Source organism: Patiria miniata, unplaced genomic scaffold (assembly GCF_015706575.1).
Source record: "Patiria miniata isolate m_02_andy unplaced genomic scaffold, ASM1570657v1 HiC_scaffold_3, whole genome shotgun sequence".
NCBI lineage: Eukaryota > Metazoa > Echinodermata > Asteroidea > Valvatida > Asterinidae > Patiria > Patiria miniata.
This window is the reverse complement of record NW_024037069.1, coordinates 22,407,725-22,419,192: the sequence shown is the minus strand read 5'-3', so window position 1 is coordinate 22,419,192 and position 11,468 is coordinate 22,407,725. Positions and strand designations below refer to the sequence as shown.

The 11,468-nt window shown below is 40.1% G+C and overlaps 1 protein-coding gene across 5 annotated transcripts; it reads left to right on the top strand.

The window, feature by feature from the left end:
- Window positions 1-1,346: 1,346 nt before the first annotated feature.
- Window positions 1,347-11,406, top strand: LOC119737498 (dysbindin-like). Of its 5 annotated transcripts, none has more exons than XM_038211908.1 (12): window positions 1,347-1,418; window positions 1,786-1,917; window positions 3,202-3,249; window positions 4,286-4,315; window positions 4,786-4,839; window positions 5,331-5,391; window positions 5,521-5,653; window positions 7,047-7,179; window positions 7,619-7,641; window positions 7,870-8,010; window positions 8,724-9,029; window positions 9,979-11,406. In XM_038211908.1, exons 2-12 carry the CDS (start codon window positions 1,862-1,864, stop codon window positions 10,179-10,181), a joined length of 1,188 nt encoding a protein of 395 aa, XP_038067836.1. In that variant the 5' UTR covers window positions 1,347-1,418; window positions 1,786-1,861; the 3' UTR covers window positions 10,182-11,406. The 5 variants fall into 5 exon arrangements, with proteins under 5 accessions (XP_038067836.1, XP_038067834.1, XP_038067838.1 ...); XM_038211906.1 differs by having other exon boundaries at window positions 1,371-1,481; XM_038211910.1 differs by having other exon boundaries at window positions 1,371-1,481; window positions 9,985-10,181.
- Window positions 11,407-11,468: the final 62 nt, after the last annotated feature.

Genomic DNA, 11,468 nt, shown 5'->3' with positions numbered 1-11,468 from the left:
TATACCCAAGTACGATATGTCAAATTGGGTTGTTCGTGAAGAACATTCCCGAAATTGCTGCTATGCTATGAATTTCCTTCGTGTGTAGGCCTATACCATTATTTGTTTTCGACAAAACCGATATCGGACTAGTCCATTGAGTGAAAACAATAATTGTCCGTAGTCAACGTCATATCTCACCATTAACTAGTTTCAGTGGGATCAACCGAAAACAATACTACAAATTAATAATAAAAAAAAATATTGTAAAACATACTTAAATCTTGGCACTGTTCTTAAAATGACAAAAGGCAAAGCTCACTTTTGGAATAATGGCAGTTGAATCGTATGCAGAATCTTTTACCGATCATGGTAAGATGCGAATAGCATCAATATTTTAGGCATTTTCTTTTATAGAAAATTTCGGAGAAAACGTGCTTTGGGGGTTTCATGTAGGTTTGAAAATTGTGGTGACACATTATAACGAACTAGTCTGAGTATCACCCGTTATCCACGGAGCCAAGTCTTCTGTATAGCGTCTGATACGTCTAAACATCCAGATATTATATGCAAGCTGCGCGGCCAGCTAATCGGAGTCGACTTTCAATTTCAATTTCAATTTCAAGAACATTCATTTCCATCTTTTCACAACATTTGATTATGACACAAAATAATGAAAAATTATACTGATGGAGGCATGCTAACAAAAGCCGTAGCTTATAACATATAACATGCCTGTACACATACATAACGTGTGTACACATAACTTTACTAAAATCGTTGCGTCATTTCTTCCCAAATCAGGACTACTGGTTTGATTGGTAAATTCGAATGCAACAGCAGGGGGCATATCGCGTAACATGATACAGAGCGCGTGACACAGGTTTTTTTAATCCATGTCTAATGACGCGACAACTGGTGAATGACCGAGACCCCATAGAAAGCGCCCTCTGATTGGTCAAAATGTAGAGGTCAAGATGCGGTTGTTTTGCATAATTAATCAGCGAATCTGCTCAAAATGTAATAGACCATACACAGACTAGTACCGAACCGGCGGCTCATATAGCGTTTTTTTTTGGGGGGGGGGGGGGGGGGGGGGTTGGGTTGGGGTTGACCGTCGTTCGCATGTGACGTCACCTTCTAACATTCGCTAAATTCGCCCCCTCCCCAGCATTCCCCACCCCCCCCCCCCCCCCCCCCCCCCCCCCCCCCCCCCCCCCCCCCCCCAACCGTGCCTGCCGGTAACCTGATCATACTAAGCAAAGTTGTTGGGGGGCTTAAACGAAAGTTGTGCTTAAGCAGCTCTGTGGTGAAGCAAATTATAAACGCATGATGAATTGGCCACTGAGCAAAACTCTCGAGTGCGCCCTCTTGTGTCTGATAAGTCTGGCTCCTTGTGTTCTTTGGACCAAAAAGCCGTGTACCTCAACAATGGACTGGTAACAATAATACACTGGTAGCACTTATCTCGGGTTTGATGTTTGCGAGATCAATAGATCTCCGTAAGAAAAGCCTCATTTTACTTACCTGTGTTGCTTTGTAATTATGTATTAGCATTATTTATTGCAAACTTGAATAAGTTTTACTCTTCGTACCTATACTGTCTTTTAAATCCTAAAGGAATCTTCCTCTTAGTCTTACTTAAATTAAAGTTGAGGGAGAAATTTGGCGAGGGGGAAACCCCGCCCCTTTCCTGATGAAAAGTAATACAAGTTCACACAAAATACTGAGCTTGTGAATTTTTCTAAAACAATGCTGAGGTTACTGTGGTTATATAATGTTACTATGGTTAATCTATGTGCACAGGTTGTATTCGGTGTCTGTTGGTTGCGGCTGATCTCCATTCACCAGCCTGGGGAAACTGACCCACTGACCCACGGCCATGTTTGACCAGTTCAGGGAACGGTTGCATCATGTCCAGCAAGACTTGTCCACAGGGTGAGGTTTCTTTGTTTTTCTGTGGTCGTACTTATGCCAAAATGCAACATGGGGCCATTTTTATGTTAATTTAATAGTATTTTGAACAAAGTAAAATATTTTTGATCTAGTAGATTTCTTAAGCTTCAAGACCAGTGGATTATAAGTTGATTTTTTCCCAGCCAGAATCAGTTATTTCCCGACACTGCCTTACTCTGCTAATAAAAATCATGTTCAAGGGTCATTTTTATTTCAACCCTCCTATTCAAACATACGCTCTTTGCCAAGTAGTACTTTCAGTCAAAATCAATCAAGTTACTGCTTTCAACAGTTAAGAATTCACAGCCTACATAAAGCTGAGGATTGACTGGCCGTGACTGCTTATGTAAATCGACACAGCTTTGCTTTGGCTGTGGGCAATTGATAAGCCAGCTGTGTCCACAACTTGCCTGCTTTGTCTGTTCATGGTCTGTTGACTGAGTTTGACTAGTCACAGTGCTTGCTTGACATAATGATCTAACTGCTGGTGACTAGCCTGTGTTAAAAGTATAGCAGGGGAAGTGGATGGACATTTTGACTGTCTGTGGCTGTTTAGATAGCAGGAGGGTTAATTTCCTGGGGAAAAATTCCATACTGGCTCACCACTTTACCTGCCGCCAATTTTCACCCCACCTTGTGATTTCACCCAAGAGGAATCCAGGAAGCTCTGGAAACGCGAAACAAAATTAGGCAAAATGTGTTTTTAGATCACATTTTGGACGCACACGTCGTGCAGAACTAAGTTGAAGCAGCCGGTCAAAACTGATTGAAGTGTCTGGAAGACAGCGGTACGTTATAGGCATGACATCGACAACCATGACAACGCATGAGCTGGCCAATGATAGTGCAGTACGTCATTATGAATATTTATTTTCCCATGATATTTAGTTTATTTCAATGGATACCTTAAATACGTCCAAAGATTGATCATTGCAACAGCGATCGTGCCAACCTAGCGGTTAGAAGTCTCGTGTTTCAAGCAAGAGTCCTAGGTTTGAATCTCGATGAAGTAAGTGACTGATTAATAAATAGGAATAAAGGAAAGGAGAGGGTGAGAGTAGAGGAGGGAAAGTGGAGGGAATAACCATAAAGGATTCAACTTTTGGCGCTTGAAAATTAATTGAAAAAAGTGGTGAGCCAGTACGGAATTTTTTCCATTTCCTGACAAATTTGTAAAATCAAGGGGGTATATCTATATAGTGTTAATTAATTGGATTGTATATTTTTCAGCCAGCTGGTGAATTATTATTTTAATTTTTTTTTCAGACTGAAGACTCTTAGCACAAAAGCAAAAGAAGTCAAGCGATCTCGCAGGTAAATGATCAGTGTGAAGCATTTGATGATGAGATTATGTGTAATAAGAGAGTCCTGGAGAGATCTCGTTAATCCTAGTGTCCCAGATACCTTAACATCCTCCAGGAGCTTTCTGAGGATTTTGTTGGATTGAGGAAGGTAGAGCCCAGGATCGAGAAGGAAAGATTCAGTCGGCGTCCTGCATAGTGGGAGATTTTGGAGGATTAGACCCATTGTACTATACAGTATTTTAACAATTGCACTTTTGTCCGAGTAACCCAATATCAGTTGAAGATTACAGATTATAAAAATGAAATCATAAATAACTTAGACAGTTTACCCATTCCTATTGGTCGAGAGCCGGTCACGTGGCTGGTCTTAAACGGTTGATAAAACACCGGCTGGCTGGTCTTAAACACTTTTTCAGTGTCACATGAAATTTGGACTCCTGTGAAATCCAGTCCCTTTTACCCTTTTATTGGTTGACCGTTCACAATCCTCACTTAGGCATGCGCAATACTACCAATGAGTCTGTATTTCGAGGTCCTAAATTCACGCTACACCAGCACAAAAAGCTGCATTCTACACATCGCGCAGTACCAGCAACTCGCGCGCCAATCTCCATATAAGGAGTTGTTTACGACTACTCGCGAGAGGCACATACCATAACACAGCTAGAGGGGTGTTTAAAAAAACATGAAGTAAACTTGTTGAACGTTCAAAATCGTTGATAACTTGTAATATTTTACTTGTTTTGACTGTTTGACCAAAAACGCATTTATGAATTGGAATAAACATGTGCTTGGCCTGTATTAAACATTATGTTTAAGTCCAGTTTGGAGTCTGGACACTGATAATGACCCGAGTAAATAAAGGCTTTAAATGCACATTCATGTATTTTTTCACCCTTAAATTTCTTTGAACAGCGCTTAATTAATAATCCATTTTTATCGGTCTTGAATGTTAACTGCAAGTCCAAGAATAGGGGAATGATTTATTTAAAACATTTCATTCTGAGTGACACTTTTTTTTCTCAATGTTTTCATCAAACAAGCAGAGAAGAGACAGCAGCATCGAGGCAAGACATGTGAGTATCTCACCGTTTGTCCGTCGTCTGCCAATCCTACATTTTATTTTGAAATTCTCCAACCACAAGACCAAATGTGACTCAAGGAACAGCAACAAGAACAAGAAACGGGAAAAAAAGAAGAAATCTGTTTGGTTTTGTTTTGGGCCTGAACTGTGATAAATTGTACGAAGGAGGGAAGAACTGTTCTGGTGAAGACCTCCAGCAGTATGAGGGAAGATATTAAGCTATACTGCCTCCAGTTGTCTCTTCATTTTAGTAGTTTCTCCGTCCACCAGTATTTTCTTTTCGTGGAATCAGTGGCTTTATATACAAAGTTAAGACTAGGGGGATCTTGTCCGTAACGGTGGAGGAAGTCAACTTATTAGCACCTGGACAACATTGTAAGACATTGTAAATATTCACTGGAGAATTCTACAAAAAGAAGAAAGTTTGGCTCCAATCAGGGTTTTTTTTTCAATCCTTCCTAGTCCCCAAAGTCCTGCACAGAGCAACAACGATGCTGGCGCAGAACTTTTGGATCGGTAAGATTAAAGTTTGTAACTGGCTCAGTTATAAAATTTCATGTTATGTTTAAAGGTAATATACAACATTTACTTTTGCTGTAATTTTTTTCAGAAATGGATGGATGGGGGGGGGTTGAGTATTTTGCAGCCAATACTGTAGAACTGACCCGTTAAAAGTTTTGTGTTCATAGATGCTGGCAAAACCAAGTCTGGTTCCCTGATCCTACTTCAGACGAAACGGAGCAATTTATATGCGGCTATCAAATCCCCCCCCCCCTGCACTGCCCCAGGTCTGATGTCGGGATTTAGTCACGTTTTTCATGCCCCAGGGTAGGAATTTTGGTCACTCAAATTACATTGTTACCATTGGTGTACTCCATGGAAAGGCAATCACTAGTGCGCCCCACGTATGTATGTCGGGGCATGGTCACGGATTGTCACTTAAATTTTGCCCTTACTTGTATAGTATATTTTGACTTCTGTTCACTTTGTTTTTCTTTTGTCAACAGATTTCAGCAGATGTGGAGTGAGCTGCATAAAGAAATAGAAGCTGCAGCGGAAAAGGGCATGGTATGTCAATCTATGTTTCAGTCAAGTAAACTATGCTTTCCAGTTAACGTTTGCATTCAATATGAGCAAAAACAAGCAGTGCTTGCAACTTACCAATGAGAATGTTTTACATTTTACTTTTTTTTTCAGGTTGTGGACAGAAACGTACAGGAGGTGTTTCTGAATTATGAGCGTCGGGCAGAACCCTTAGTTCAGTTGCAGAAGCAGTTGGTCGACCTCCCACGCTTCGTGGAAAACATCCAGTTTCTTACAGCAGCCATTGGTAAGCAAGTCACAAATGAACTTCTTTTTATTGGCTGTTTCGGCAACTATCAGCCTTTGTTTTTCTAAAGAATATTTTTTTCCCCCCAGCCCTTTGTCCATAGCATTTGTACACGTTTTCATCGTGCCCCGCACTTCGGGCACTGACATCAATCTGATTGCCTTCATACTTGGCATACACATAGACCAGGGCCCAATTTCACGGCACTGCTAAGCACACAATTTTCTGCTAACAGTGCCTCCGTCTATTTCATGGAGACCGTAAGCATAAGCACAGCAAAAGGCACACTTACTTCAGAGGAAAAATTTGCTTAACTTAGTGACGTAACAATAGAAATCTCCATGCACGCGCGACCGTTAGCACGCACACGCCGTGAAATAGTGTTTAAGGTTAGCAAATTTTTCTGCTATGCTAAACACAACTTTTCTGCTAACTGTTAAGCAGCGCCGTGAAATTGGGCCCAGAACCTGCAGATGTGTGCCGAAGAATGATGTCATCATGACGTCGTCATGTGTCACGTGACGTTACAGTAAAGATGCACATTTCGTAGGCATGATATTTTGAAGGCCTGTATTTACAGAACTACATGTCCGATTGGGTTGAAAGTTGGTTTGTACGTAGACCGGGAGGTGTTACAGATTAAAATTCTAGATGACTTGTGATTGACTTGTGGTTGACTTGTGATGACTTGTGATTGACTTGCAATGACTTGTGATAGACTTGAGATTGACTTGTGATTGACTTGTGATGGACTTGTGATGACTTGTGATGACTGGTGATGACTTTTGCTGGACTTGTGATGACTTGTGATGGACTTGTGATGACTTGTGATGACTTGTGATTGACTTGTGATTGACTTGTGATTGACTTTGCATTGACTTTGCATTGGCCCGATTTCTAATAATAATAATAATAATAATTTGGGAGGCTAATCATCCTTACTCGCAACTGGTATGCTGAATTGCGAAGGACGCGGCTACAACGTGGTCGGGCCGCTGGCACGTAAAGGCGCCTATGGCTGCCGGCCACATTGACCCATATATGACCACGGAGCACAGCCTGAGATCGAAAGTGTTTGATTTTTCCGAAGGGAGGAAAACCGGAGGGCCCGGAGAAAAACCCTCGTGGCACAGGAGAGAACCAATGCACAACTCTACTCACATGCGATCCGCGGCCAGGATTCGAACCGTGGTCACCTTGGTGAGAGGCGAGCGCTTTACGCACAAGCCACCCATGCCACCCTGGTTCCAATATACAATATCAAATATATTGCTCATAGCGCTGCAAACGACTGACGCACAGTGGATTATCTTCTTCACAGTCCCTCACAACAAAAGATTTACTCAGTGCTACTAAAATTCCAGTTGGTACTGTCTTCTTAAAAACTCTTCAGGTAAACTGGAAGCAGAGTTTGAGGAGGTAGAATCCATGATGCTGGGGTATGAAGACTTGATAGATCACTGTGAGTTTCTCCGCGACAAGCACACACAGACTGCAGAGCTGAATAGGTACACGCAGCAAAAACAGTAAGTGTTGCATTGTATTCGGTTGGTATCCCAACATTTCAGCGACTGGACACAATAGAGTACTGTTGTGTGACGTCAGCTGTCATTGTTCTGGTTCACTCTGGTTCGCATGCTGATGTCTTCACACACGTAAGCTGTGCGCGTGGATTATGGAACAGAATACGCAGAGCACTTCGGTACTCTATGGGCCTTCAGTTGTGTAGCAGTTTTTTCTTTAGATTAGTTCAAAGCATGAAAACTAAATCCCTTTTTTCCATTATGGTACACAAATGAATCCAATCGTCTTACAGAAAAGGGACGTTGTGTCAGAAGGGCACTCTGAGATTTAATATTTGAAAAAATTTTTGTTTAGTCTCACAAAATGGGGAATTTGGAGTGTTTTTTGTGTGTGGGATACTCCAGGTATGTAATTTCATTTTGTTTCTGCTTTCTTTTCTAGCAAAGAAGAAGGGCAAATGAGAGGTACGTATAAACAAAACCCAGAAATTCCTTGCATATCTCATTGAATTTCCTGGGTAGTGTTGCCAAACTTCCCAAGAAATGCCATTGTGCCTTGACAATGCCTGCCAGGGACCATCTGTATTAGAGGAATAAAATGCAAATCTAGTCTGGGACCAAGACTCACTTATTATAGTGACTTTTTTCTGATTTGGACATGGCCAATATTTTTTCTTACCCTCGACATTTTAGTGCGAATGAAGGAGGAGTATGATCTGAGCGTACGTCTCAAGGAAGAATCACAGAAAGCCGACAAGATTGAGAGACAGAAAGCGTTTCAAGATGTGTTTGTGGCTGACATGCAGCACTACAAGGTGCATGGGGAAATGCAACGTAAGTGCTAGTAGTAAGAAAATAGTGGAAAATGGTGTTGAGTGGAGGGTTATGTTTTCAACCATACAATGTTTAGTTGACAGCGGAAGGTTACGGCTGGATATTTTACCATGAAACTGGAAGTGTTTAGTTAAAAAAAAATTTAAATGTTTGCGAATTCCGAGTTATAAAGTGAACAAATTTGGCATTCTTCATGTATCAACTTCAACTGGATTTTACTTTTTTTTTGCCAGATCAGTTTGATCTTCGGTACAAACAGTCTTAATTTTCCGGGAAAATGTTTGCTAATAAAAAAATAATGCTTTTTGGTACAATTGACCTATCAAAGTTTGCGAGTTAGCCACGCCCCTTAGACAACCCTATGTATTTTGTGTACGCTGAGTTGTGTTTGTCTCAGATGTTGCGCGTTCCACGTCCGTTTGTATATCATGTTTATTGGCCGATATTTCACAAGCTGCCTTGACATGATTCTACCGTGATAGGTCAATTCTTTTAGCCATGGCCTGATTGCTAGTTAAAGTTTCCTAGATATTTCAAGCAAGTGGTGCACTCTGCCGTTTTTCTAGATATTGTGACGAACTGCCAAAAGTTGCATTTCAATAACCTCCCAATCACATTTCATTAATTAGTTGTAATATCATTAATTTATTTTGGAGTACATAAAGGTTATTTTGGTCTAAAGATCCATTTTTTCCCCTCCTAACCCATTTCAGGTGTAGTGTCATCTGACGGGCCCCAATCATCCACCGACGCCAGCTCCATTGAGAATTTTGAGATTGCCGTCGACGACCAGGATCAGGAGGCACTGGACGACTTCCTAGGTGCCCCACCTAGCGACGACACGGCAACCAAGGATGGGGAGGAGGCAGACATTGACGACGGGGATGATGATGATGATGATGATGATGATGATGATGATGATGATGATGAGGTTGAGATTATGGACGTGATTGACGAAGAAAGCGAGAGAGATGAAAAAGTGGGAGACGAGACACCGAGTCAAGACAACTCAAAAACAGGTTCATTATTCTGTTTATTTATTCCAGCTGAGTTTTTGAAACGAGTCATTCAGATACAGAAATGCTGCTGCCCTGGTGGCACAAATCGTGCTTTGCCTGCAGTGCATCGCGGGAAAAGTCAACGTCCATTTGTAGACGTCGGCAAACTGAAATCATGTTGCATTTTGCAGGCAACAAGGAAAACAGTTATGACTTTTTATTCAATTTCAGGTTTGAGAAATAGATTTCTCAAAAAAAGGTCTGGAAAAAGTCCTGATAAAAACACTGCTCTGAATGTTTCTGTTCAAGCCCATTATGTTTAAAGGTAGGGTAGATCATTTGTTATTTGTGCGGGTTTTTTTCGTCTGAAGCAACAAAAGAGCTCAAAATCTGAGGAAGGGTGCTTAACAACTAACCTGATGAAGTTTAAACTCAATACAATATTGTAGGATCTCGATTTCAATTCAAAAGTTGCGGAGTCATGTTTTTAATTGCGCCTGAAGTAAGCATCCAGGACGCATTCTCACTCCACCGATTGCAACTACGCAATGTCATGCTTTGAACCAATGAATAATAGCAACCATGGGCACGTGTGTGCGTCGTGGGAAAGTTTGCATGCACCCTTTCCTGAATTCGCTGCATTACAAACCAACTACTATCTGAAACTTCCAAAAATGTGTCGCTCTGGAAATGACCTTTTATTGTTCTCTTCAAAATGACAGCATGCCAGAAAGAATAATTTCACAGGGAGTTTAGTGCCATTACTATCTTTAAACCAAGTAACCTTTCCAACAATATCTTGTCAGATACTTTTTGGATAGCTGCAAATAGTCTACTCTGCCTGTAATGTGCATTTTCATTGCTTATTATGGAATTGTCTCATGCCGTATATTTTGCAATTGCATTGCTCCTTTTCTGACAATGTTTGAGAACTCACTTCTTTCAGTTTACGACTATCATCTCTCCTCATTTGCAGATGAGCCTGTCCGAGTCGAGGCTGAGACATCTCCAGAGCAACATCAGGAGGACGACCAAGAGCTTCAAGGGGATGAAACAGACGTCCAAGATACGACGACGGGGGAGGAAACAGCAAAGAAGACGGACGAAGACGAGGAAGAAGAAGAGGATGAATTTGATACACCGGAGGAGGGATCAGGAACAGAAAACAATTAAAAAGACAAAACAATTTGAAAATAACTTCACCTAAAATGAAGGTTCAGAAGTCAATGATATCATTTCTCAATTCTTACAGCTATGTGTGGTGTTTGGGAGATGTCTCTATTTTGCCTCTCCATCCCAAACAGCTTACCGTTGGTCTTCAAGTATTTTTGTCTTATGTTAAAAACCATTTTTCGAGCATTTGCAGAATCTCAACAGAATTGAAAACTTAGATAACTTTCCTTCTTAAAAGGATAATAAATTGATACATTTTTTGACCAGAACCAACACCAATGGTAATCCAGCGATTGCAAGACCACTTTCTACTGAGTCAGTTTACCGCACAAAAATAAAATGATCATGTGTAGAAATAGATTATTACAATCTAGTTATTTTCTGGATTTTTTTTCTTCAGTTTTTATCATTATCAAATGTCAACATTTCTTGCGAGAATCAATTATTTGTAGTCAATTGATGCGGATGCAGTAACTGATATTATAACATTTAAACTTTGTACAGTCATTCTTTTTTCTGCATTAGTTACTCAAAAAGAAATCTGTATTCACTCACAAAGAGTGCAATTCTTTTTAATTACAGCTTTACATTCCAATATTTTAATGTTTTCCAGCCATGTATAATATGGTGAATAAAATCCTTTCTATGTTATTCCTTTTCTGTAACAAATATGTGATGTGAATGGGGGTGTTTAATACCTTTATGTTATTGTAATTTCCAGTGACAGATGTTTCACCATTGAAAGTTGTAACGTTTTTTTCACACAAAATGTTTTGTCAAGATGTCCAAAGTACAGTGCTGATGACATTGCATTGGCCAAGTTTTTGAATAAAAAATCTTCATCTTTTGCTTAAATATGAAAAAAAAACATCACCCAAGGAATTCCCTACAGGATTATAAGGATTTTGTGGGGGAAAAGCCGAATAGCGTTTATTGTGAAGATGCTGAATTTGAATGTCTTCCAATTCTCGTCAAAAACATAAGCTTATCTAGTTCACGAAATTGTAAGTTACTGTCAATATTTTTTTTTCTTAAAATTTTTTATTGGACTGTGACAATGTAACTGTTTTTTGGCTGACTGCAAGTCCAAAATATTATTTTAATGTAAAGTGGCAAATTTCTGATATTTACAACTCCGAAAATGTTCTTGATAAGATGTACAAATTCTTTGTTTAATGTCCTTGTATATTATTTGCATAAAACTAATAAATTTTATAAGAATCAACTTATTTGGTTTTGTTTGTTTCCTTCCTTGCAACAGGGATTAAAAGTGATTTTTTTTTTGGT

Excerpts from the sequence above, each read along its gene's own strand:
- LOC119737498 (XM_038211908.1), top strand. The coding sequence starts at position 1,862 with ATGTTTGACCAGTTCAGGGAACGGTTGCATCATGTCCAGCAAGACTTG. Across the intron at positions 3,250-4,285 it reads GAAGTCAAGCGATCTCGCAG|AGAAGAGACAGCAGCATCGA; the intron begins GTAAATGATCAG and ends TCAAACAAGCAG. Across the intron at positions 9,030-9,978 it reads TCAAGACAACTCAAAAACAG|TTGCAGATGAGCCTGTCCGA; the intron begins GTTCATTATTCT and ends ATCTCTCCTCAT.